At 37.1% G+C, this 27,598-nt stretch overlaps 2 protein-coding genes across 6 annotated transcripts in view; one reads left to right on the top strand and one right to left on the bottom strand.

The window, feature by feature from the left end:
- Nucleotides 1-9,395, top strand: part of ANAPC10 (anaphase promoting complex subunit 10) — a 115,717-nt gene extending 106,322 nt beyond the window's left edge. Inside the window, exons 5-6 of one of the 3 annotated variants that reach the window (XM_075090487.1) lie at nt 6,356-6,443; nt 9,114-9,395. In XM_075090487.1, coding sequence (XP_074946588.1) covers nt 6,356-6,418 — 63 coding nt within the window. In that variant the 3' untranslated portion in view covers nt 6,419-6,443; nt 9,114-9,395. Of the gene's footprint in view, nt 1-6,355; nt 6,444-7,500; nt 7,516-9,113 lie in introns of those variants that run through there. The other 2 variants (XM_075090489.1, XR_012660242.1) reach the window with 2 other exon arrangements.
- HHIP (hedgehog interacting protein) overlaps nt 1-27,598 on the bottom strand; it is a 79,173-nt gene that overhangs the window by 13,450 nt on the left and 38,125 nt on the right. For all 3 annotated transcript variants that reach the window (XM_075090477.1, XM_075090476.1, XM_075090475.1), the window contains exons 5-11: nt 14,477-14,628; nt 13,880-14,053; nt 12,338-12,481; nt 11,304-11,425; nt 9,133-9,256; nt 8,322-8,452; nt 7,642-7,723 (exon numbers count right to left, since the gene is read on the bottom strand). In XM_075090477.1, coding sequence (XP_074946578.1) covers nt 7,642-7,723; nt 8,322-8,452; nt 9,133-9,256; nt 11,304-11,425; nt 12,338-12,481; nt 13,880-14,053; nt 14,477-14,628 — 929 coding nt within the window. The remainder of the gene's footprint in view (nt 1-7,641; nt 7,724-8,321; nt 8,453-9,132; nt 9,257-11,303; nt 11,426-12,337; nt 12,482-13,879; nt 14,054-14,476; nt 14,629-27,598) is intronic.

Raw genomic sequence — 27,598 nt, forward strand, 5'->3', positions numbered from 1 at the left:
CTTCAGCAAAGAATGACCTTGTAAGTCACAGAGATATGTTATTTGTGAAGATATTGATTTCTTTTATTAATAGATGTATTTATCTGTGATAGCCCTTGAATATAAGGTTCTTTTTTTAGTTGCATTTAATTAGGGAGGTAGTCATCATAGGGTTTTGTATCCAGCAAAGCATGGCAGGTCTCTTTTATGATTTAAAAGTTTCTAGTGCTCTTGGTACTTGTGACTATAACCTTGCCTTTTATTCTACCATCAATCAATAACTTGTGCTCATCAGCCTTGGATAATATTTATTAATGGTGGGGTGGAGTAGAAACAAAGATGGAAAAAATTCTGGTTGGCAGCATGCCTTAGGGGAAGAGGAATACAAATGCAGCTGCAGCAGAATCCTTCTTGCGTGTGAGAAGAATTACTGGATTTCCTTAGTTGTACTATGGGAAAAGCTGCACTTCTTTCTCAGGATTTGATATGGTACTGACACGTATCAAGAGAAAGTGTCTGCCCCACAATACTTACGCTTTGCATTCTTAAGGCTTTAAAGGGGTGGAAATTTTCAGGCTCAGCATAAGTTGAACTGAATCTCACAAAGATAACATAAGTCTTGAAACTGACTATTGGGACTTGATCTTTCCAGCACTTAGACAAGCTTATGATTTTGTTTATATAACTAGTGCTTCGCCGTGTCTCTTGATGTGGAAAATGGAGGGGAATTGATGGAGCCACGCTGTGGGCCGGAGAGATTTTTTTTCCCTTGTCTCCCTCAATCTATAAAACTCTAAAGGGTACAGCTTGATTACTCTTACAGTACGCACTATTTGGTCCACAGAAAGTCAGCCAAAAATGTAGCTGATAATGACTATTTATATGGTCTGTAGAATTCTAGTTATCTTAAAGAGCTGTTCATATATACAGTACAGTACAGTATATCTTGCTTGTTAAAACATGCTTTCATGGAACTGTGTAACAACTCTAAATGTATGGAACATGGAGGAAAAGTTGTACTGGGGGCTGGGGCCCTCGCTAGGTCCCTTCACTGACGTGTGCAGTGAGCTGGGAATTCCTGACTCTACGATGTGTAAAATAATTTTTGCTGCATTGCTGTAGCTGGTATGAGAAAGTAGCCTCTACTGTTAGTTTAGAGGCATATAAAAGTCTAACATGCTTTAATAGATTAAAACTCATCCTGGAACTGCTTAGGGTTTCATGCTTTCTGTAGTGCATCTCATCACAGTTTCACTAAGCACACAGAGTGATTTAGTTGCTCTATGCACTAGCTGGTAACTCAGACATACCTAAATCAATGCAGCTGGAGAGTCATATTCAGCAGTAATACAGTGATACTGAACAGAAAGCAAGACTGCCATCGTGCCTTTGACACAATATCAAAAATCTTTACTTTCCCACTAAAGTGAGAAAAAACCCAGGTCAAATTCGAACAGGAGATGCGGCTGTAGAAATCCTGATTGTGGTACAAAATATATAGAAAGAATATTATGCTTCAATTAACTGCACACAAGATATTAGATATTAGAATGATGCTTAAGGATATCACCAAAATTTCAGCGTTAGCTGTTTGGTTTTTTCCCTTAATAAGGGAAAATGTCAAGAAAAAATAATTTTGTTTCACTACTTGTCATAGACTAGATTTACTGTTTGTCATAGAATAAATATAGCATCTCTTCAGGTACAGCTTCTAAAATTAAAAAGTATACCTTTAGTCCTGGGAGAGATGCCAAAAGCTCGTTACTTGTCTCCAGATTTACTACATGAGAATAATGTGGAAAAAACTCACGGCTTTTAAGATTTAAACTCAGCAGCATATCAAATTTATTCTTATATGGTATACTTGTTCATGACCTCTAGTCTTAAGAAATTCTGTCATGTTTGAAAACTAGTCCCTAGTGAAGCCTGTATCAATGTTAATAGCTAAGAGGTCAATGCAACTGCTAAACAGTTTGTATTACTGTCAGGGTGGTCATGAAAACAACACCTGCTGCATGAGCACTTGGCAGCTGGGTCAACAGGCACTGTGGGAATTTATCAATTTAGGGGGCCACTTGCATAACACTTTGACTGATGAATTGGGAAAGACTGGCTTACTGGGCTAAAGCTGCTCGATTATGTATGACTTTCTTTCGGATGGCAGAGGCTTCCTGCAGGCTCGAGAAAATAAGCAAAAGATAAACTGAGCTGTTTTTTCCTTATAAAGCGATAAAAAGTGAGAACTCCTTAATGGCCAATGCTAGAAAGGCTAAGAAAAAGGGGAAAAAATCCCAAACCAAAACAAAAACTTTTACAGTCAGCAAGCTGTGATGTGATTGAAAAAAATCCTCAGGTTTTTCCATCGTGGTTACAAAGGAGTTTTTGTGAAGTACTTCTGTAAAGTGAAACTCTCTAGACTGGTATTCGCAAAGAGCTCTAATTTCTCTTTAGTGTCTCTTATGGGAATAGTAACTGCATGTGGGTTGGTAAATGAGATAAGAATTTTGCATGCTCTGGCTAAACTAAACATAATTAGACATTAATTCTGGCTTTCCATTCCCTTGAACGACTTAAGGGATAGTAACTTTCTGAACAGAAAGAAATCGTATGGCCCACCTGGGTTGGTGAGAGCATGCACCAACAAAATTGGCTTATTCTACAGAGAGTTTCCAGTAGTAGCTGCAGAGTATATCTATAACCCATCAGAACTGAGTATCTCGATGCAGATTAGTCTAATATTGTATGTTTCCGAGTTTCCATTTCAATAGTAATAAAAGTCTTCAAAAGGGCTAGGCTTTCATAAATGCTATTCTTCTATCATACCATCAAACACTCTTGACTCATACTAGAAAATAAAATCATCAATTTTTTTTTTAAAGAGGCCAAACAATGTCAAAATGCGGTAAGATCTAGATCTTTGCCTTAGCATTTGGAATCGGTCTGTTTGGAAATACTCTCGGGTAGCAGAAATCCCAGAAGGTGATGATGGAAAGGATGATAAGTGGAATTACACACTCTGGAGGGGCATGAAAGAGGAGTGAGATGGTTTGAATCAAGTTCAAGTTTCAATCCAACGGAAAGTGGCTATTCTGGCTGTTGATACAAAACATATTGAAATCCAGATCTAGAAGGTGTTAGAAGGAGAGGAACAGGAAGTCTTACGTGTGCAAGGACACTTACTTAAGCTCTGCCCTCTTTCGTAGATATCACCTGCTGGCTCCAGTGAGCCATCCTGGTCAAAAGAATAATTCATCCCCTTTGGAACTGTGGCATTCATTTGGAATCACCGACAGTGGCAAACACTTGAAATTTCACAGGGGATACAGCACTGCATGACCGCCCTATGAAGTGTTCTGGGTTTAGTCTCACCTTTTAAATGGAAATCTTTTGCATTGTTGGTCAGTTTGAGTACTTTTCTCTGAGTCTCTTTCATTTTGTCTATAATTTGCTTAGAGATAAAAGTGCTCATAATAGAAGTGTTCTAAAAGAAGACTTACAAAGCCACAGTATGGCTGTTCTGGCACCTTTCAAAGTTTATTTTCTTACTTCTTGATGTGTCCCTGTCTAGTTTGCAAAGAACAGCTGGTAATGATGTTTAAATTCCAGCTGATATGGACCTATCAACAGATATTTCATATTTAAGTATACATTTTTAATATTGCCTACAGCTGATTTTCTCCTCTCATCGTGCTAGATAATGACTACTTTTTCTTTTCTAATGGGCTTGTCTCCTTTTTTCTCTGTTATTGACTAACAGGAATATTTGGACCTATGCACATTTTCTATATCACTGTTTACCTAGTTATTTTTCCTACGCATTCATGAATGGTTTTGTCATTGATATTAGTGGGTATTGGTAGAAACAGAAAGAGAGACAGAATTATAATTCAGAAAGTAGAAAAGTAGAAAAGAAAAAGGTTTTCGTTTTTGGTCAGAAAGACAATTTATAAAATGCTAGTATTTGGGCTGGTCTTCAGGGCATCTGACTAACCCTACCTTCTAGTTAAGACGTATGTAAGTCTCTCTCCCTATTTTTTCTCATTAGTTCCTAACCTTGGAAAGTAGTTTACTTGTGATAACATCTTTTTTATAACCATTACAGAATAACTATATTTTTCAGAGACACAGTTTTAACTTCAGCAATTCTTCTTTTGTCTGTTATTTTAACTAATTTACCTAATTCTGGTTTTATGTGCGTGTAATCTTTAGGGTTTCCCACATCTCCTCCAGTCTCAAAGCAAAACATGCTATTAGCTGTCCTCTTCACTCCACTTGATTTTGGCAACAGATAGAATATCTGTATTTTGCAGCATCTCACATACTTGGGTTTACATTCATTTTTAACTTTCCTGTTTCTGATTTATCACTTCATTATCTAAGAGCTCCCAAGTACTAATGTATCATTATAACAAGCTTGTTACAAAGAGAAGGATTATTTAATTCTGTGCTTTTGATGTGAGGCTATTTAGTTATTGAATCAAGTATTTGGAGGAACTGAACAGAAGTTTCCTGTGGTACCTTGAAGTCTATGTTTCAAACTGCCTTAATGATAGAGGGATTCAGAACATCTGTGCTGATCATATTTATCAATTCGTCATACATCACCTCAGTTTAACACCTCATTTTTATTACATGTGAAGGACTGTTTTAGGATAGGACTTTCCCATTGCTGATTATTGAAGACTAATGCAGAAGGTTCTCCGGATTACCCTCATCCTCTGATATACTTAGGTTTTAACTTGCCCACTTCTTTTGAATTTTGTTTTACTACTAGCAATATCAAAGTAGTAGGTTTCTTTCTTAAGCTATATTTAAGACAGGGAAATCAGGGCCATGGTTGTGTTCAATAACAGCTTTGATTATGCAGTAGTTTTCTACAAGGATTGAAAGAAACTAAATTCTGCATCTTCGTGTAACATTTATTATTTAGAATAAAAGAATAATTTCACAATCTTGCAGCAGCTTACGAATGACCACTAGCAGAGGAAGACTGTTTTTTTTCTTTAAGTTATTAATTTCCAGCAAGGGGCTAGCACAAGGAATGATAATTTTGTTCTTTTACATGGCCCCATGCATGGAAGGCTCTCTCTGCATATTGGTGAGTCTTCCAGGGGCCACCGTCACAGGGTTTTGTTAGTAAGTAATGAATGTCTAAGACATGACAAATCAATACTTTGATGACTTTATTTATATCTGATGCTCATAGCCCACCTGTAGCATCTTTATTTTGTGTTCTAGAAAGCTTACTGTGCTAGGGTTTACAGCTATATTTGATGTATTTGTATGGCGCGTACCATGGGGAAGACATTAAAATGAGCAACAAAATATTAGCATGCAAAGAAATATTAGCATGTGAATAAATATTAATACTTTGTTGATAAAGCTTAACACAAACATTTGCCAAAGCCATGAAACTTTTAAATTGCTTACATGTGTGACGTGAAATTAGCGTGAAATGGTAAATAGAGCTGCAATGCTCTATTGTGGAAGTAACGCATTATCTTTCACTTAAAAGCCTGCAATGGTGTGAAACTGAAAAACAACAAAACTTAAAACTTTGCCTGAATGAAAGTTATCCCATGTTTCTAAAAAGTGTTACCAAAAACTATATCCCTTTGCCACAGCCTGTTTAATTTCAGCTGTGTGCCAATTTACAGAAGTATTTTATAGTTTTCTGGTTACTTTCACCAGTAACCAAACACAGTCTTGACCCTTTTCCATACATGAAAACAGCCAACCGTGAGTGCAGCAATGGGAGGTCTGGCCTTTCAGGTATGTCAGCTGAAGACCACCCTACTGGAAGAGGTAACAAGAACAAAAAGACGAGGTCAAACAAGGCAGCCCCATGTAATTAGATACTAATAGTGGATTTAGGGTGTAAAATTCACTTAAACCCATACACCAACAGACTAAACAATCCCAGTAAGAAAGGCAAGTTTTGTTCTAAAAAAATGTTTTTAATACCAGAAAGCATAAATAAAGCATACATAATAACCTTGACTGACAGGCTGCACTAACCTGCAGTAACACCTGCTTTCAAATTATTTGCAATAGGTTTGGGGTGGTGTAATTACAAAACACTGAAACTCTACTGTAACTTACAGTACAGCGTGCATCCAATCTGATGAAGTTGCTATTGAATTAACTTGTTGTCCCAATAACAATTTTTAGAATTTCAATTCTGCCAAGAAAACAAATTCCTCTCTTAAGCAGCAAGCTTAACTGTTTGTGATGCTAAGGGGGAAACACACTGAAGTAGATGCTGAACAAACAGGCAGTTGCTTGTGTAGGGTATGATGGGGTCAAAGTAATTAATACAACAAACTTCATTTCTGTTGGCCATTTCATTCTGTGTTAATTGCTGATTTTTTCGCAGGGTGGGTGTGGTACCTTTACATGCCACAGACTTGGTCTGATAGAGCAGCAAGATCTGTCGTGAAGAAAATTATATTTCTCCAGTTAAAGTGAGTATCTGCTAGTCACCTTCTCTTATGGTTGGTGGGGTCCCTTGGTCATGTTGGGGACTGGCTTTTTGCAGTCTTTCCAGATTCCCTAATATTTTCACAGCTCTAGCTGTTCTGCAAAGAACCTGAAAGTGATCACATCTCAAGAAACTCTGGTTTGATAGTTTTCATTTATCCTCATTTTACAGCTGCTAAATTAGTCTAAATAGTTAAATCAATCATATTAATTCTGTGTCGTATAAATCATTTGAGTGGGATTTATAAGCCTTTTGGAACTGCTTTAAGAACTGTTAAAAAATTTAGTGTGTTTTTGGCACACAGTCCAAGGACAGAAGGTTTCCTTCCTTGGTGCTCCCAACCTCCACAGGGAGAGACAGGGAAATGTAGGGGCATGGAAGGATGTTGAAAACTAGTAAGCAGTGAAAATTCACACCCACTGAGGATTCAGTCCTCCGTATTCTCCTTCATTGGTTGCATCTCCTATACAACAGAAGAGATGTTTGGGAAAGACTGAATTTGTCCTTCAGAGATTATGGCAAAACTGAAATTGAGGAAGTGAGACTAGAACTGACCAGGGATGGCTTGTCCGCTAGCTAGTACTGTCGAATTATTGTCTGTAGTAGCTTTTCAGTACACAGAGTAGGTATTGTCAGCCAGTACTAACTTTTTCAGCCAGCTCCCGTTGGCACTGTCCCACCGCAGTGGCAGGTAAGGAAGCAGTAGCGCTGGGGAGAATTCCAGCATCTTCCTTCTACTGATGCTGGCATAACCTCTGTGGTACCTACAAGTCATTCGGCTTCAGAACTACGAGGAGCATCTTTTACCTGTACTGGTCCATGTGGTTCCACATTAAGTATGTCTACACTTCTATGAAAACATGCAAAGAATGTGAACCTAGGTGGGAAAGTGGGCAGCATTTAGCGTGACGTCGAAGAGCAAAAATTTCCAGAAGTTAGTGTTGGTTACACCTCTGTGGCTCTGCATTCACTTTCTATGAGACAGTGATTCCTTTTAGTATATCTATTCTGATGGCTGCTGATGGTACATTTGTTTTTAGGAAGCCCCCTGCACTTTGGATTTTTCTTCTTATTGGATGTCAGTATTGCATAATTCAGCTACCTGGAAAGAACTACGTTTACCTTTTGTTTTTTAACCTGATGAAGGAAAGACTGATCTTAGTGAGAAATGTGGTGCTCACCTTTTTGGGTCAATGATCTTGTAGAGCTTTCCACTGTGAGGCTGTGTCATACTTTTACTGCTTGATAATATGTAAATCTCACCTGTTAAAGAAACCAATGCTATAAATGAGTTCTCCTTTTCTAAGATATCAAATACATGACTTTTGTGATCTAGCTGTATTTGCAAGATGAGATTAAAAAAGCTTCAGCAGAAACACTCGTCAGTGAAATATACCACAGAATCGTTGCTATTTAAAAACTTAAATAACCACTATCCCCAAATTGATGGTAAAATATGAAAGATACTTTGTCACGAATGTTTTTTGTTTCATATTGTATAGAATTGGTCAAAAAAAATTGGAGAGGAATGGAGAGGAGGGGGATCATCGGTCTGCTCATGCAATATCTTTGCCCCTTAAGTCTGTAATGTTGGGAATAAAAGTGAGTATATGACACATTGTGTCATAGCGAGTGACACAGTTCACAGAATGTGAGAGCCAGTAAGGAACTTTGCCCCTTCCAACAACCCATTCTCTTCTCGGTTCTTCTTACAAGGCTGCTAAGGTGTAGCTGAGAGCAGTGTAGACAGCTTTTGAAAAGGAAAGATAGCCTTTTGATTTCTTGTTTTTAAACATTTATGATAATTTTGAATAGTTTAGCAGGCATTATGATTTAATAACATATATATTTTTCTATTTACCTAATTCGTCTTCACCAAATCCCAAGACAGGGCCTGAAAAGAAACCTCTACATGAACCAGTGTTGCCAAGACAGAGGGGCTTCTCTTGCCACTGTTTGGTTGCAGGACTCTGTTGCAGTGTTAAAAAGTTTCTATATTCAAAAACACATAAAGCAGATTGTTACATTACATTTTGAATAGAGAGCTTTCACTGTCCAGATAAATAGGAACACTTGCCGCAAGTAGCTCCATAGATACATCTGTGCAGTTCATCATCTTATGATTTCCTGCCTGTTATTTTTCAGATGCTCTTAAAAGCACAGCATTTCCCTTCCTGTCATTCAAACATTGCAAAATTGGGTCCAAGCTATACTATATAGCCATTTGTGAATACTGAGCTATTTGGCATGGGAAAACTATGGGTATTCATTAAAAAAACATTCATTTTGCTCCATCAGTGATGCTTCCACAACACCGCAAAAGTTGTCAATGTCTTACCAGTTAGACCTGTTTGGGAACAGTTCCACGATTAACATTTATTCCCATCATAATGTAAATGATGCATGTGTTTGTAGAACCAAAATCTTAAGAGTGCCGTGATGCGAGTGTCTTTGTCTGTACCTTTTCCCAAGCATCAGATACGTTACATATGTCGTCATTCAGTAGAATGCTGTGCTATTTTGTTTCCAAATCTAGAACTTAATCTGAGTTGTCACACCACTAAATGGGCAAAGTGACACAATATGCAAGACTGTTGGTGTCTTACACAGAAAGCTCAATAACTAAATATACTTCTATGCATTTTTGTTTCAGTGAGTTATAAGAAACTTACCCATTGCGGTCTCCAAACACGTAACTTCCATAGAGTCTTTCAGACTGGCAGCCTCGATAGACAAATCCACCAACCAAGGATCCACTGCTGAACGGTTTGAATTCTAAAAGTGAAGGCTCACTCTCTAAAAAGGAACTACCGTAGCATTAGATCATATGCAGTTTCATATTTTGATTCACATTAATGAAAATGTTATTACTTCAAGAAAAGAGGTTAATTCCATTTAAACATTCGTCAAAATTCAAGATGTGTTGCTGGAAATGAAACATGAAAAAAAATCAGAAAATTACAACAAAGGCTGTTTGTGAAACAATCGGTTAGGGATTTAGATAGGAGAGGCTATAATTACTTTCTTCCGTGTGCACAGGCTGGGAGAATAAAACTATATAAGGATTAGGTCGGACTTTCCTTGAAGTTGATGTGATTACTGCTATTAACTTTTAAGTGTCAATACAGTCTGCAGAATGGACCTCTTGAACTTCAGGAATACAATTAACCTCCCTTCACTGTAAAGTCCTTCCAGCATCTAAAAGCAGAAATTCGAGTGATTTTCAGCAGAACTTGTTTTCAAGGCCATCCAACGGTTTGAGAAACTGAAAATCAGAGTTTTAAACATGGTACGTGTGGTACGTCCCATAAAACACCAGTATTGCTGGCCATAGCTTCTTGTGGTAATTTATTTTATGCTGCTGTTATAGTTGCAGTTCCTACACATACTTCTTTCTTTTTTTACAAAACTGCAGAGGTTAGCCATATCAAATAATGTTTTCAAGGAAGTTTCAGTGTAGATGTTAATATTCATGCAATCAGGTGATGCTCAGGGTAAAAGTAGGCCCATCGTGACCTGCTAATGGCATTATTTTAAATTAAAGCCACAGCCAATAGGCCTTTTTCTTTTATAGGAACTTTTTCTTAGTTGGAGGGCTATCTGCAAATCTTTGATAAGTGAATTTCCCAGATTATTCTACAAGAGTAAGAGCTGAAATTTTATGTGGGAGAAAAGGAAGATGAGCTCTTTTCACTGAAGCGATTGACCCACAGCCTAGTATTAATACTGGCAAGCTGTTCTGGATAGACACAATATTGCTTAGTTTACTCTGCAATAAAGATGCAGTCAAAATTCCATTGGAGCAGTGGTTTACCAAATATTATTCTTTGGTTTGCCTTTTATAAAATGAACACAGAAAATACATGCAATAACTGAAGCAGAACAATTGCATTACACCATTGTGTACTATCGTACTAGGCAGCACAGCTGCTTTGGTTTTAAGCGAAGTACAGGTGGGAGAACTAGGGATGTGAATAAAACCCGAAAGTGCTACGTTCCAGGAGATAGACCAGTTCTTGATGCCTTTACACACCTTTGGCATTTATCACCTTTTACCACCATGAATTTACAAGCTGCTAAATGGTCAACCAAGGTAGATGATAGCTCAGAGCAACCGTCACCTGGATTGCCTGAACTAGTGAGCGATCTTAGTGAGTGTCGTTATATATTATAGTATAGCATGAGTTAAACATTAAACAGAAATTGTGACTGACATTCATGCTGATTCAGAGAGCACATAAAACACTTCAAAATTTCAAGGCCCTAGTTGAGTACGTTTATCTTTTTGTAATCTAATCTAAACTAGTTGTTTATTATGAAGTAGTAGCATAGTGCATTTTTCTAAGTTTTTCATTTTTAGTAACATCTAAACAGAGCTTAGTCATTTCCCTGTTTAGTTGTGGTCTGTTGTTGTCTATCTCACTTTTTCCATTATAGGAAGCACATTACATGAGGTTTCCATTCTGTGTCTTAAAAGGTTATTCGTGAATGTCTAAGAATACATTTCATATTTCAAAATCTTTATGAGCCATCATATGCAGAACAGTGAGATCTCTGACAGACTAGCAACTCGCATATTTCTTAAATCTTATTTACATTAGATTCTACACCAACAACAACAAAGTTGAGTCATTTAAATTTTGTTTTGCCTTGCATCTTCTGTCTTCTCGTACCATACTTTTCATAAGTTCTGTCTTTTGTAGGCTGCCTATACTGTCTATGCAGTAAGTTACCTATCATGGCTATACAGTGCTTTATCTATTTTTTTTCCTGCTTTCTATTTATTTTTCCATGGGCATGGAAACAGACTGCTCCCAGTAGCTTTACCCTGGCTGGAACTTACCATAGTCTTTACCCTTTACTATTTGTAAGATTCGTGCTGAAGATCTGTTCTTTCCATTTGAATCTGAGCAAAGTATAGTTAAATTGATGTTTACATCTGTTGGGTGGCGGTCCACAGCACACCTGTAAAACAAAAAAAGATAAGAAGGTCCATGAGATAGATGAGGTTATAATGTATAATTCTCTATCAATAGTGTGAACCATCCCATTTTGAAGGATTATTGTTTCTTTGTGGTGCCTATTCATTTGAGGGACCTACTTCATGCTGACCCAAAATACCTGAGAAGTGCGTCAGATTTGTATACAAGAGGTAATATAACTTTCCCATCCCTGCACCATTTTTCATATAATGTAAAGTAAAACTATTTTTTTCCTACTGCTAAAACGTACACTGCTCAATAGCACCTGAAACGAACAGTGCTTTAACCACGCTAAATGAGTTGACTTATATGGTGTAGGAATTTTGGACTGTTAAGTCCAAGAATCAACTCCTTATCTGAACAACTTGACTTTCTGAATTTTTTCAAACCATGACTTTAAACGTCACTTCAGTACTACCACCCACCTAATTTGTTGAATTATGCGTTGTTTAGTTAAAGCATTGTTCTCCTTGTTATTGTTTAGATATCACCAGATGTTCTCATTTGTTTTCCACGTGCCTTTTCTTCTCAGTCAAGATTCTACTCCTCTAATTTCTCAGATTCCCATCTCAGCTGTACTTTACCAGCTCTCTGCTTTAAGTTCTCTTCTTTCATAATGGTGATGATTTTATTATTCATTAAAACCAAAAATCATGTACTTTGTTTCTGTCATTTAGGGTCTTGACTTGTAAGAGTTGCTCATTCCTTTCTCCTTCCTCTCTGCCAATGTACATTTGTTTCTGTGACATATGTGTGGAGGTGGAGGAGTGGAAGTTTTTAAAAGTTCACAAGTGCCTTTCTTATTAAAATTTTTGTTACCCGACTACATAAAAGATCTCTGGTTGAAAACCAGTATCTCCTCCAGAGTAATTCAGTTTAATTGTAACTTACTTACCGTCCTGGATTGTGGAGTCCATGTGCAAAAATCTCAGGAGGTTGGTTTGTGCTATTAAAATGTGGGTTGCTCCGTGGTATGGAATAAGGGACATGGCACAGGTCAGTATTTACATCGAGGCGCAATACAGAACCTGTAAAATCACTGAGGAAGTTGGAGCATAAAATAATTGGGTTTTAGAAGTATTTTACAGGTAGATTTAATGCATATAACACTACAGTGAACCAGCAAAATAAATCACCCACTTTACTGAATAATCACATCTAAGTTGGCTTTATGGTACATGCAATTCCAAAGAATAGTAGCAGAACCTATCAAAGAGTCAGTTTGGCCAATATGTTGCCTTATTATGTGCGTACTAGAACACCTCTGACCACGCTGTTGGGAAGCAACTTGATAGCAAGAGCAACTTTCCATACATCAACATTGTCTTATGGCTTCAAACATAAGGCTATTAACTCTTTTATACCATATCTCCTCTAGAGTAACTATGGATATAATCACTGTGTAGTTGCATAATGCTTTTTGCTAACACTTTGAATCCCACTCTTGAATTCAGTGATTTCTAGTCACAGTGCAATCCAAAGATTAGTTATACATTGATCAAAAAGAAAAAAAGAAGTAATTGTATTGGTTGCATGAAGATGTTGTTATTTTTGGTAAAGAATCAGAACTTTCTTGTTACATGAAACAGGACAGAGTAAAATGTTTCATCTTACATTCATGATTGGGATGGAGGAAGGGAGAAGGACAAGCACGTAGGATTGGAAAAGCATCAAAACGCTTTCTACAGACATTAATAGATGTGATATTTAAATTGATTCCTTTCTGTCTTTCTTGATCATGAATCTGTTTCAGTCTCCCCTTGTTTTACATTAATTTAAAATCAAGTATTAGAATTGCTCTCTGGTCTTGCTTTTAAGTATATCCTCACTGCGAAGAGCAGGACCACCTGCTATTCTGCTGAGCCAAAGAGGCCTTCGAGCATGGCAACTCCTTTTAGGTCTGCAGAGGCTCAGTCCACACTTTCTCTGAATTAAGGCAAATGTTGTAACTCTAACAGAGCATAATGAAATGAGGGAAAAAGCAGGCTGAGAAAATTGTATAGGTAGAACCAAAGTAGGATTCCTTCATATGTTCTCTAGACATTTTCCTAAGTGATACAGTTTTGTTATTGGCTCTGGTATGTGTTTGTAGACACTTTTTTAGAATGTTTGCTCAATAAAGTTGTCCTCTTTGTAGAGTAATAGTTTGAAAAAAAGTCTAGCCTGTGCTTAAATACAATTGCATCTACTAGTGAGGGCTCCAATATTTAAATGGTTTGACAGCACACAACTACAAGAAGATGTATTTAAGTAGTAAGACTGTTCTGAAAATCAGCAGTTTGGTAAACCCAGGCACTGAAAATAGTGGCATTATGTTGTAAAGGAAGGGTTAGTAAGATTTGTCTTGACAACTGCTAGTATCTTTTCATTCTGACCCCAAATACTGTGCAAACCCAGAAGACAATAACAGAAGTCTATCTGTTGGTAGTTTTTGTACCTTAAACCATCCATCTCCTCCATATCATCTAGAGTGATCATGCCATCTCCAAGAAAAATGTATAGGAAACCATCCGGGCCAAACAGAAGCTGTCCTCCTAGGTGTTTTCGATGTAGTTCTGCTACTTCTAAAAACACTCTTGCTGTTCTCATATCAACTTGGTGAGGATTTTTCCTGCAAGATAAAGATATGAAAACAGTTTTCACAGTTCACTATCATTATTTTTCTTTCTAAAAATGAACTTGAGTCATTCAAATTATACTTTAAGATGTGGATGTTGTATATAAAATCGTTATTTCTGAGAAATTTCAATTTTCCAGCATTCACAAAAATCCTTTGCTGCTTATGCACAGTAAGCAGGGAATAACTATAATTAAAAAATGACAGAATAACTAAAAAAAGTCTTAAAAAGAATAAACCAGTGTACTTACTGGCATTCCAAAACTACTGTTTGAAATAAAATCAGCAATAATTTTTCTGCAAGTGCCCAAGTATACACATTATAAATCTAATAGTTCATTTTAGAAATGGGAAATACTAAAATGAAATGGTTGCTGAGAAATACAGAAGCTGTGAATTTTAGACTTGTACTGATACCTGGATACTGTGTATTCTACGACCCTAAGGATGTGGTCATGAGGTCCAATAGCCCACCGTTCTTGGTTGGTGGTATAAGACACGTACAGCTTTCCATTTTTCTTGTAATTGGGATGGAATGCAAGGCTTAACAGTCCTCTTTCATCTCCTCCCTGCAGTCAAATGAAAAACACAAAGAATTGTGAAGTTAATTATGTTCTTTATTGTGTTTCAGCTGGAACCCCCCAAAAAAAAAAGAGTTTCTTTCTTGTGGATAATCTTTGCCCAAACTCTTTTATTTCTTTCCTGACTACTGCACAAAAAGGATTATAAAACATTTCACTTTGGGGAACTCTTTAAGAGTTAGAACAAGACAATTGTCTAATGTAGTTATCTATGCGCAAGACTCTTACGCCACTTTTTTGGAGTGATTTGTGTATGTAATCTTTGGGAAGCCATGAAGACAAGTTTAAGTGCTGTGAAGGATTCTTTGCTGGGTTACTAGGTTGCTTGTAATTCGTGGAAGACAAATAAAAAGGTCTATAATCAGCAGTCACTTCTAATCCAAGTATCCAAAACCTAAAACACAGTGCTGGCTGCCAACTCCCACTGTCTTGGCAATATGTTTAGAAAACAGTTAAATTGCTTGTGTAATATGTAAACCTTTGTTTTACCCTGGAGGCAGCAACATCAGTTGTCACAACTATGGTGGTCTGTTCATCATAGCTAGTATACTGTAGGTAATAAGCGGCCTTGCCTCTGTGCAGAGAAACCAGAGTTTTACATGTGGTCCTTCAGTGGAAAGGTTTTTGTTATTTTTTAAAATAAAAATAGAAAAATTTCCAAACAACTTTCTTTTGTTATTATGTTTGCCATGAAGAGTAGTACAGTTATATGTTAAGCATCAAATCCATGTAATGTACTGTGACAATGCAAATACCCTGTGTACTTAAATAGAAAGCAATTTTGTCTTTGGCTTCTAAAAATGGATGTACTATTACTGTGCTTAAAATTGTATTTGTATAAATGAATAAAACCTAGATTCATTTGTTGCTCTTGAGGTTATACAGGGGAGAGAAACTAAGGCATAGAAATAAACAGAGTACATAATTAACAATTCAAGTTCAGTTCATAGAAGTGGTTATTCACACAAGCTGATAGTTGCTTTGCAGTTTAACTCAGCCTTTCAAAACTAGTGACTCTTGTAGATTCAAATGCTCCAGCTCTGCAGCCATAAGGAGACGTTTTGTAACTCTAACCACACCCATGATAACTAATGATGAAATTTGAAATTATAAGAGAGAATGAAGCTTTTAAAATGTATTTGCAATTCAGAGTGATGGATGGGCCTGTCTTCCTGTTGAAAGACATCCCACAAAAGGCCTAACTGGGAAAGTGCACAGCTTCAATTTATTTTAATTCAACATGATTGCCATACTTCCTTTTTAATCACAACCACCAAAGTGAAACCTGAGTCAGAAATGGAGATGTAAATGGGTCAAGAGATTTCCATACAAAGAGATTTATACAGTGAAATCTGGATCCTACTAATTCAGAGGCGCCCAGAATTTGCTAGTTTGTTTGCTAGAAAAGTTTAGTTTCAGGGGGTTATTAGAGAGGTTAGTTTTGAAAGTCTACTTAGAGCTGCCAAATCAGTTGCAGTCATCATGGGTGAAAGGACTGGTAATCTAGCTCTTTCTCCTTTCCCCAAAAATAACTCTGCAGCTGACTGAACTGATTGTAGATATTATTGTATGAGTGTCTTAAGAGTTTCGACCAAGTTGCTCTGATAAAGTCTGAAGCGAAGGGAGGCAAACCAGTTGCTTTGGGAACGGTAAGGCATATTCCAAAGATTCCTGATGAATGATTCTATCTGTTGTGCCCAGACAAAGATAGTCCTATTTCTTCTCCTGAGAGATGAGTTCAACTCATTTAAGGGCCCAGGAATGTCAATGACTCATGCTAGGCCTGCCGTTCAAGGTGAGTTATTGAAAGTATTAGTAAGAAAAGATCTTTCTGTTACTAAGCTGAAGATTTTGTTTAGCACTTGATGTCATGGGAGCAGTCTCAGTGTGCAAGTGAAGTTGTTGAAAGCATAAACAGGTGAAAATTAAGAGGTTTTAAAGAAGTACATGTGAAGCAAGAATTTGACAAATGAATGAAACACGGGACCTGCAAGGTAGTAAGTATGGCGAGTTGTATTCATAGGATCAGGCCAGTATTTCTACTAATTGCTGTCTTGCGCGATTCTATTAGACTGCAATGTATTACTTACTTTGTAGAGTGTATCTCTTGCTTCCTGAAAAGTCACGCTGCTGTTTTTCAAAGTGAGCCAGACACACTAATGTTCTAAAAAGTCTATTTACTCTTGCATTTAATAAAAACTTGGGGAATGTCCCTCTAAGATATAGAAATCAATGCAGCATCAAGCCATCAGTTGGCTTATGGTCAACTAGAAATCCAGCTGAGTTTTTCCAAACTTCTATTTTCTGGTTTTGGAAAGCAATTGTTCATGTGTACATTCAGCTTCATCACTAACCAGCAAACCTGTTGTTTCCAATTAAATCACTGCCACAACTTCCATAGCTTTTGAAATTATCTCTATGCTGCTGGAAAGTATATAGTTTTCTGTAGTGTTATATCTCTTATGTTGTGGGGTAAAATGAGAAATATCCAGCAAAATCCCTTATAAGCAGTCATTTTGGTACTGTGTACTGTCAAACTGAATAATTATATACCAAATTTCAAAATTTCTGATTTTCCCTATAGAATAATCCTCACTTTTATTTTTCATTAATGGACTTTTGATGTCTATTGTGAAACCAGCATCCCAGGCTTTATTGTCTTGTAGCTACCATGCGTCAGGTATCTATATCTTTCTCGTGGCAGCTTAGTAACTTCTTGACATCCTTTCCTTTTTAAGTTTCCCCTAAGATGAAACCAGCACCAACAAACTGTAGATGACATAGTAGCTTGTATGAGATTCTGCACTACACAATTTGATGGAATAACCATTAACGTTTGTCAGTTGTGTAAGGAAGGGTGAGAAGAATGAGACAAATCTTTGTCTTCCATTGGGAAGTCTGTTGAAGACAAAGAATGACAGTTGGTTAAAACAAGTGTTAATTATGTAAACATACTGTGGACTAGGGCCAGTGTGAAATCCCTGTCGTAACTAAACCTGGAAGTTCACACTTCCTATGCAGCTCTTTAGCTGGAACGCTCCTATCTTCTACTCGCAGTAATTGCACGTTTTGCACCAATGCTACGCTTGTTTCAAAACTGCTTTTCCTTGGGCCAGATCATAAGCTTCAGCTAAGATGTTCTGCAAAAGGAAAAACATTCCTTTAAAGACCAGTTTGGTCTAGTTTAGGACCACAAGCATGAAAATAATTTAATCAGAATTATATTAAGTCAGTTCGACACCAAGTAAAGATTAATTGTATGCGTTAAACTTAAAGTGTTTCTTTACTTTTGATTTTTAAATGGTTGGTTAGGTACATCATGTCAGTTCTAAAAGTATATTACACCAGTAAGTGTTCTCAACTGCAGTATATTTTCAGTATTTCTTTTTGCATTGTAACTTCTGTCATAATATATTTATACTTGTAAAAATCTGAAACAACTGCACAACATGATCTACTTTGTATTTTGACTTCCACTAAGAACAGTAATTGTTGCACGTGAATGCTGAATTTTTATAGAAAGGTGCTATTTTCATGTAAGCACTCCTTAGAAGTGGGCTCTACTTTCAATCTCTGTTTCCAAATGTACTCCGCTGTATCTCTGATATTATATACAGATATATTATTATATTATTAAGGCATTATACCTCTTCTATAATACAGAAACATATGCTGCAGTTATTTTTAAGACATGCTGCCATTTCATTAGGTCAATATATGGATTATTTCCCTTAGTAAATATAGAGAAATACATGGGAATGCCTTAACTGGTATTGTTAACTATTTCATTTAAAATAGATCATATTGTAAGCATGACTCTTAATTATGTGACCTTCATAGTAATTAATTTTAGCACGAAAAGCCAGACATGGCCATTTATTTCCATTGCTCTGTGTGGCTTAATAGTAAACAATATAGGTAGCAGACTGTGAGTTTTCCTTAAAAAATTATTTCACAATTCACTTGCATAAAATAGTGGGATTTATGCTTAACAGCTTTTGCATCTGGACAATTCCACTCTTATGTTGGAAATGGGCAGCAACTTTTTTTAAAAGGGGTTGTGCTTAAAATACATATATTCAGCAATCATTTGTGACTCAAAATATTAAATCTAATGTAGTGTCTTTACATCATTTGTTTTCATCTAATATTATAGAGTAAATGCTGGGTAACTCGTTGAGGTAGTATGATCACCCTTAATTTAGTTTCTTTCCTATCTAATAAATACCATAACTAATATGCATTACCATGTGTTTGATCTTAAGGAATTTTATTTGTAAAAAACCTAGGGGAAGGGGTCATGGAACATCTAAAAATCTCTTATCAGGCAGTACCATATGAACTCTTCAGAAAGGGATTTCTAATTAGGAGATCCCAAAAGAATCTCGGCTTATTTGAACCTTCCATTACCGGATCTTACTGTAGGGCTGAAGATTAATGTCAGGTATTTTTCTCAGCAGGAAGTGTTTGCTGAATCGACATGTTTTGGAAATTTGGTCCCAGCACAGGATAGAAACTTGACTACAGCAGAAGCAGAAACCAGCAAAAGGTCTGCTGCAAGGGCACACCTTGCCTTTCAAAGCTGCATCGACTATTTTGAGAAACAGAGGGGGGAAGTGCCTCCGACAGGTGAAAGGGGACGACAAATACAGAATGAGAAAAACAGAAATTGATTGGGCTGTAGGTATGGTATAGGAATAGAGCTCCTATAGACCTCTTGGGTGTTGAGAATTCAAGTGCTTTGCTATCTGAACATCTGTGGGGCCTGAGGCCTCTGGCAAGGGAAGAATTTGTAACATAAGACATTTACCTTAGGGAAAAATAATTACACTGATGTCATGGCTCAGTATAGTATGCATACTAGACCCTATCTCCAAAGCATTTCCTTTTTGCTGTTGTGGCGCAAAGCTTCAGTGTTTTTTCTCATTTATAAAGGGCTTTGCAGTTATCTAAGGATTTTCTTAAACATTTTCAACATTTTTTACTGATTTTAACAAATGCACTATTTTAATACTTCATTTTAAAATAACCTTAGATACAGCAATGCTTTACATTTATACCTATAAATTTTATAACTATAAAATCTGTTTTTTAAAATTTATATTTATATATTTATAAATTTTTGTTTATATTATATAAATTTATACAGGAAAAATACTTAGAGGGCCACACTCTCACTTGGAATTTAAGCACAAATCCTACTGAAGTTAGAGGTGTGTTTTGTTCAGTGAGGCGCAGGGCAGGATTTGGCTGAAAATCATTGATGGGTAAAGTAAAAGCACATCACAAAGTTTTCTGCTCTGATGTTTGCAGTGACATTTAAATGCTCATTTTTTACAGGACAACTGAACTCACAATGAAGTAATGATGTCCCACTCCTTTAGTGCTCAGTGGGTCCAAAAGTCAGACCTATTGAAGGGTAGTAATAAGGTGATTCATAAGACCAGTTCTGCATGGATTTCAAAGGGGGCTTCTCTGCACTTGGCAAAAAGTCAGAGTACCTATTCACAGGAATTACGCACACATATTTACTATGCAAAAGTTTTCCAGCAAAAGAACTCTGTGGTGGCCGTAACTTGAACAGAAATAAATAAAAATGGTTTGAGATCTAAAGATAGCACTGGAACTTGAAACCTAATTCTTTTTTTCTTCTTACTTCTGTTGCAGCAAAGACAAAATTTTGACATGGCCTCAATCACTTTTTCTTTTCCTTGCCTTCATAGTCCTTTGAAGATACCAGTCACTAAATGCAGGACCTTTCACTGCTAGTCCTAGTCCTCTGTACTTATGTTTTTTAATTCCTCAACTCCAGATTTTGCTGTTCTGCTGGGCAAGTCTTTAGTTTAATCCAAATGACAATCCTCATCCCCTGATAATACAATTCATTCTTCCCGTCCTCCTAAAGAAAGTATATGAAACTTATAAATGCAGATGCCAACCCAGCATAAACCCACAGCTTGCCTCCTTCACACTCTCCTAGTAAGCCATGAATCCTGCTTTGACAACCCTCCCAATTATTGGTTAGAAGGAGCTAAAAGCTTTGAGGCTGCCAAGAGCCAGCCAATAATTGAGAGGTTTTGGGCAGAGTGACATACGACTGTGAGTGTGCTTGCAAGGAGGTGGCCATGAGCCCATGTGAGGTCCGCATCTGGCCTGGGAAACTTTATGTACTGCACCACTTTAGGAGAATTGGAATAACAGAAGACAGTGGAAATCAGTCCCGGAAGAGGGAGATTCAAATAAAGACCAGATGATTATTGCATTCAGTAAAGCTGGCTCAAGAAGGTGTGAATTACACACTTTCCTGCACCACAGAGGCCTCTTGAGCTGTAAGCAGCATTTGTCCCCTGGGAACACAGGTGGTGATTCCACCTCTGTCCCCAGCTGGATTTATTTTCAAGGAAGCTTTACATTCCACCAGCAATTCAGTGAGTGGTTCACCAGCGGAGGCCACTAAGGGAAGGTAAAAAATAAGCATGTTCCTTCTTATTTCCCTGGCATGCCTCCACTTTCTGGTATTTATTTGTTTGTTTGTTTATGTGGCATATCTGCTCTCCTATACTTTTCCTCTTCAGCATTCTTCCACTAGAGACTGTCTTCCCCTGACAGCTTTTCAGCTGCATTGGTTTGAGGTCTATTGTGTTGTAGAATTAGCCTTCTAGGAAAGCGAAAAAGCTTCCTTCGAGTGAATGAGAATGCAGTTAAGTGCTAAGAAATTTACTGACCATGAAAATCCTTCATTAACAGGGAGAATAGACTTGATGACCTTTGTATTTTTTCTCCTACTTTCTGTTGCTTTTAAGCTTTACGCACCTTTCCATGCCATTTCTGTAATGAAGGCAAATTTTACAACTCTCTTTCAATGGGCAGTCCAACAAAATTGGCTCAGATGATACCCCAGAGAGAACAGACTACATTACATTAACGTTCACAAATACATGACATGATGACAAGGGACTAATAATCCCTTTTTCATTCACTAAAACCATGACTTTGCCTCTTCCAATCGAGAATGATTTTTTTTTTTACTTAGACCCTATTTTAATGCTACCTAACATTATTTTTCTGTACACGCACAAACAATACAAATTAATCTTATTAGTGATTACTGTTCTAGCAACGCTCTAATTTGACCATGGTCCCCTCAGTCAGCTACTGTGGTTTTCTCATGTTCTCATTCCTTAACTATGTATATAAAACGTACCTTTATTTTTCATAGCATGTTTTGTAAAATTTTTCTTTTTGGTTAAAATACAGATCTAATGGCAGAGATTTGTTAAGAGTTTAAGAATTATAATTCTATATGTAAGTTGCTTTTACATGGCATGACATTTCAGCAAATATCTGCTGCATTTGTCATTGCTAAAGATAAAAATATGCTATGGAAAACCAAAAATCTTACTATGGTGCAAAGATCTGCCTGGGCTGCTAAATTAAGACTTTTCATAAATGTCCACCAAAAAAAAAGTCTACAGCACTTTAAAATGACTTTTTTTTTTTGTGCTGAGGGAGGGGAAAAAAAGACGACGTATGGTGACACATAGCAAATTTGACAGTGCTTATGTAAAATGAACCAACCTACAACAAATTCTATACTCCGATAATTGAAAACAAATTCATGCTGTTTTACCGTGACCACTTTATATGGAAATTTAGGGATATAATTCAGAACAGAATAACAGTAATTATCATATTCTCTGCATTAAATTAAAACCAGAAATGTTGATCTGTCTAATTGTAGGCATTAAAAAATCACTAGTTTCTAAAAAAGAGAGATGCAAATGGAAAGATGCCCTGATGACATTACTCTGTCTTACCCACAATTCTGCCTTTCTCCTTTGACTCTGAGGAGTGAACAGTTGTCTATCAAAGCAGATACTTGCTGCTTCTGGTTGCAAGGGGAATGTTACATTCACTCGAGCTATGTATTTAAATGTTGTGGGGCAGGGGGAGACAGCATCAAATCACACCCAGCTTGAAGGAAAAAAGCTACAGAATTCTTCTTAGATTGGTCCCCATGTCTTTGCTGGTGGCTGTATGCTAATGGACATTAAAACTTGCTCAGCAAGTGCTAAAAGTAAGTGACTAGCAGTCTGCATCTTGGGGGAAAAAAAAAAGCACGCCTTAAACAGGATACCTTTTGCCAGAGACTAATAAAGGACTAGAGGCACTTCATTCAGTCGACACCGTTTGTATTTGCAACATAACCTAGATTAAACTGTGGGCCTTATGAGCCTGGCTCTGTCACTGCTTTAAGAGAAGAGTGGGTTCAGTGGCTTATCAAAACGATACTAATCTTCACTGTAAAACATAGAGGTACTCTTCTCTACTGAAGGTTATTTCTTTAGCAGATTTCTAGCTTTAGTCATTAAGGCTCTGAAGGTACTTAGCAAAGGTTGTAAAGTGTTTTCAGCAAGATATTTCAAATCACCTTTTCTTATTTTAAGAAACTGGAAAATCGTATTATCTGAATAGTTGTTGGCAGGGGAGTAGGAGACAATCTGAAGGATAGGAGTGCAGATGACATAAAAACACAGGACAGAGACAGGAAGCATATGAAAGGTTAACGGTAATTGATGCTTATATTCCACCTATCATCTTGTCTGGGATTCTCTCCTGAAGGCAGAACCACCATGTAGAGTGTGAGGCTTGCCTGCAGGCACCAAAAAATGGGAACACATCACCATTTTTCAGTTGTCAAAGAACGTGCGTGCAAATTCTAGAGATAAAGCAAATGCTGTTCTGTTCCCTGATATCCAAAGAACCTTCGGACTCTGAAACCTGGAAGCATGAAGAGGCATATTTTAGCCTATTTTTAGCAACAGCATTCAGCATAGTTTTGATAATGATGTGTCATATCTTCAAAGCAAATGCTGGTTGCATGTGTTGGTGGTTTTCTCGGTAGATGATTTTGCTAAACGTAATAGGCAAAATCAGAATTTGTATTCTTAGAAGTTCTGAAAGTATTCTTCAACATTTCACAAGTACACATACAACAGTTCTCCTGGATGAAGGCTAGACAACTATGTTATGTCTATTTACTCCAATTTTAAAATTGTTTGTACCTATGTTCTTTGTCCATTCAGTTGTTCCAAACAGTAAACAGTCTTGTCCTATTGGCACAAATGCAAACAGAAAATCAATTTAGGGGTTCAGCATCTGCTACTGGGTTTTAAGCTTCCACATGTGAGCACAAGCATTGGAAGTGTGTTTGTTATCCAAAATCAAACTGTTTGAAATCTAAGGACTGCCCTTGTTGGAGTCCTGATACAAAGGCAGCTAGAAAAAAACAGAAAATGCTATTATTGCGCTTTTTTTCAACAAAAACTGTGCATGTGCATCATGTTTTGTACCTGGGTCAGAAACATATTTAAGCACCAGCAACCTCACATTTCTGAAAAAGCACTGAATGGGAGCTGGGAAGAAAATAATGTTTGAATTCTCTGATACTGCCCAAGCGTTTTTCTCACTGGTGCTTTGCCAATCCCTTCAGCCTCACGGTGCCTCAGGAGCTGTGCAGCCCGAGGGCAGAAAGGCTAGCGTGCAACTTACCTGCACTGCTGCAGTTACACAACAGCTTGGATTTCAAATACTGATTTGAGTAATCAAATAATTTGAGTTCTTTCAGTCAGTCTTAAAAAATATATGTAATTTTCCAGCTACCTGAAAACAAGGAGTAAATAAATCCAGAGAAATGCAGATTTTTCCACAGGCATTTTGCAAACACCAGAGGAAGCTAAAATAATCAAGCATTTTTGTGCTTGATCTCATCTTTACCTCTCAACTAAAATAGTGAAAAAATATTAATAATTTGAAGAGAGACATGAATATTTTTATGAAATGTGCCAAGTGGAAAAACCAGGGTGGTGGAGGATATACGGTTTGCTCTTCATGACTAGAATCTGTATATAAGAGGAGAATGATGGCAATCCGCAGCCGTGTTGACAATTCAGACATACAGGAAATACCCTTGTAGGAAACTAATACCATCTGGGTTTGGCCCAAGATGTGTGAATGAGAAATATGTTTCTTGTTGAGAATGCAAAGATAGTTTTGGACATTGCAAAGAAGGAATGCGTTAAGCATGCACAGTTATAAAAATGAAATAGGGTGAGGCATTGCATGCACATGGAATAATTAGAGGAATATGTTTGTGTGCGTCAATAGCTGATGCAGACTTAGAACTTCAGTATTCATTTGTCCTAAGACAACCAGTAAATTACTATGAAAAATGTCTTCATCATAAATGGCCAGGAGCTTTCTGAATAAAGACAGTATTTGAAAATGCTGATTTGTCTAAGCCACTGCGTTCCCTGATAGAAAGGGGGTTTTGCTTGTGACACGTTGTATTTTGGGGGAAAAAAGTAAAACAGTTTTGAAATTGTTGAAACATCCAGTTCTAATATTTGTAAAATTGGGAATTTGGATTATTTCAGTGAGTTGTTTTCAGTTTAGAAATTAGTTTTAGTTAAAAGAATGTCAACACTGAAATGGAATATTTCATTTGGCCCTTCCTGAGAACCTTTCAGTCCACACTTGGTAAGAGTATGTTTTCAAAATCTCAGAATATTCTCACTCCTCTCTATATCCTGTTCTTGCATTAACTGTCTGAGATTTTAGTGTCTGTTCTTGGCATAGAAAGGCTCTTTGGTTTCTAACGAAGCCATTGCCAGCATTCTGAGGTTCCTGAGACTCGCTGCCTGCGGGATGGATTTTTGCCTCTCCCTTGACACCCTCATCTACTTGTGAAAGCCCCAGCAGTGCTGATTTTTCTGTTATTTGTGAGGCTAATGAATGCCTTGCATGGACAGGAAAAAGTTCCAGGCTCTCTTTTTGGTGCATATTTGACGACTTCTCCAGACTAGTCTTTAGTACTATCGTCCTTTCTAAGTTCAGGCTCTAAATGCTCTTTTTAACCAAAATTATTGAGAAGATAAAAGGTTTGCTAGTCCTTCATGTCTGTCAAGATCCTGGATTACCCCTCTTCCAGGTTCAAAGACACTCATTAGACAAATTTCCTGTTCCTTTACTAAGCAACACTCATATGATGACAGTAAACTGCCTGTTACGTATCTTGGTCTTCATTCGTTTTTCAGCAGATTTTTGACATACCTGAACAGAATTATTCTTATCACTGCTAAACGCTGTCGGAGACGTTTACTTAACATGCATTAATTGTTTTAGTGCTTACCCAGAAAGCACGATGCAAAACAAGATGGAAAATTAAAGTGGCCATTTTGATTCTTTTAGTTTCCATTCTTTTTTAGTACGCGTTGAACATGCATGGCACCCGAGATCTTTGGACAGGATGATCGAAGCCTATTGAATCAAATGTTATTAATACACTAATGGCACGCCATCGCATATTTTTGATTGATGGATTACATTCAGCTTGACACGGGCTATCTGAAGAAGCAGGCAGGCTAGAGGTGTGAACAGCAGCCCATTACAGAGTCCATTGCAACTGCAAGTTTGAGCAGATCATCAGGGGTCTGTGTTTGCTAGCTAATAGACTATGAATATATGATTTGATGGTAAATCCATTCCTTGTTCTTTGAAAATGAATTATTAGTACCTCTTTCAGCTTTATTATAGAACTGTGTTATATTAGTTCCTCCTTTGCTAGGCTGTACACAGAGCATTGCTTTCATTTGCATCTACTGTGGAGCGTGCACATCTGCCTTTCAGGTGAGAATTTATGATTGTGCAAGACTTGAATTTTCCAAGCTGTTTATGCTTGTGTGTTATGCTTATAATCAGTACCTACACATATAAACATACACATGCATCCAGCATTTAGATGAACACAGATTTCCTTGTCCCTGTAGTTTAAATTCTCATCAAACTTAATTCTTTTTTGTAGCCCCAAAAGCAGAACGAGTGGATATAAATGGTGCACGCCTGCTTGATTTGCATATCTTAAGGCTTCAATAAATGGTGTTTGAACTACCTAAAAGAATTTATTTTACAGTATAGAGTAAGTTAATATTGTTACGCCTACACTGTTCAGTTCCAGTGTTGGGGAAAAAGGGTTTTGAAAAATGTGCATTTCATGTATGTGCCTGTGTTTTTTAAAGAACTCATTAAATTATGGTTCTACTACGTATTTTAAATATTGACATTTCTGAGTGGGGTTTAATTTTTATTCTGCCAAGCGCTGTAAATTCCTGTTTTGGATCCTGAGGATTTTGGTGGAGGTGGAAAACCACTAATAATTTCTTCTTGTTCACGCAACTTGTATTCACTTGCACGTTTTAACTTCAAGCAGACCTTTTCTGTTGACGCTGATAACACTGTTCTGAGTATAAACCAAGCTCCTTTGGAGCAGGAAAGAGTAAAATTTTCCCTAAGTAATGGCAATGATAACCGCCTTAATATAAAATTTTGTTTCATAAGGCCCTAATTCAGCAAGTATTTAGGCACGTGCCCAAACTCCAATGATTTTTCTTCCTAGTGCAAATGAGGATACCACGAGGCTGCTGATTCTCTCCACATCAGAGTTTACATGGCTTTTGGTGTCAGTAAATGAGATCTGATACAATGGTTATGAGGGAATTTATCAAAAATGGTTCTGATTGAGGGGGGGAAAAATTACTGAAAAACATGGAGACTTTTCTCTTAATGAATCTGACCCTGAGATTTCATAAAGATTTTTTTATGGCCTGTAGCTAATGTGGTGGTTATGCAGCTAAAGGCATTATCTTCACATCATTATAATGAAACATAACACTGGTAGCCTTGACTTTATTAGCCAGGCTTCACTGGTGTCTGACGTTACATATTTCCTTTTATAAATCTAAATAAGAACTTACACTGACCTGCATTAGACCAAACATTAAACAATTTACTAAGATTACGACTTTGAAAGGGAACTTGAAAAAAAAAAAAAAGAAAGTCTTTTAGACCACCAAGAAACAACCATAAATTTAAGGAAATATGAGGTTTCCACCATGTGACT

The sequence above is a fragment of the Phalacrocorax aristotelis genome, chromosome 4 (genome assembly GCF_949628215.1).
Source record: "Phalacrocorax aristotelis chromosome 4, bGulAri2.1, whole genome shotgun sequence".
NCBI classification, from domain to species: domain Eukaryota; kingdom Metazoa; phylum Chordata; class Aves; order Suliformes; family Phalacrocoracidae; genus Phalacrocorax; species Phalacrocorax aristotelis.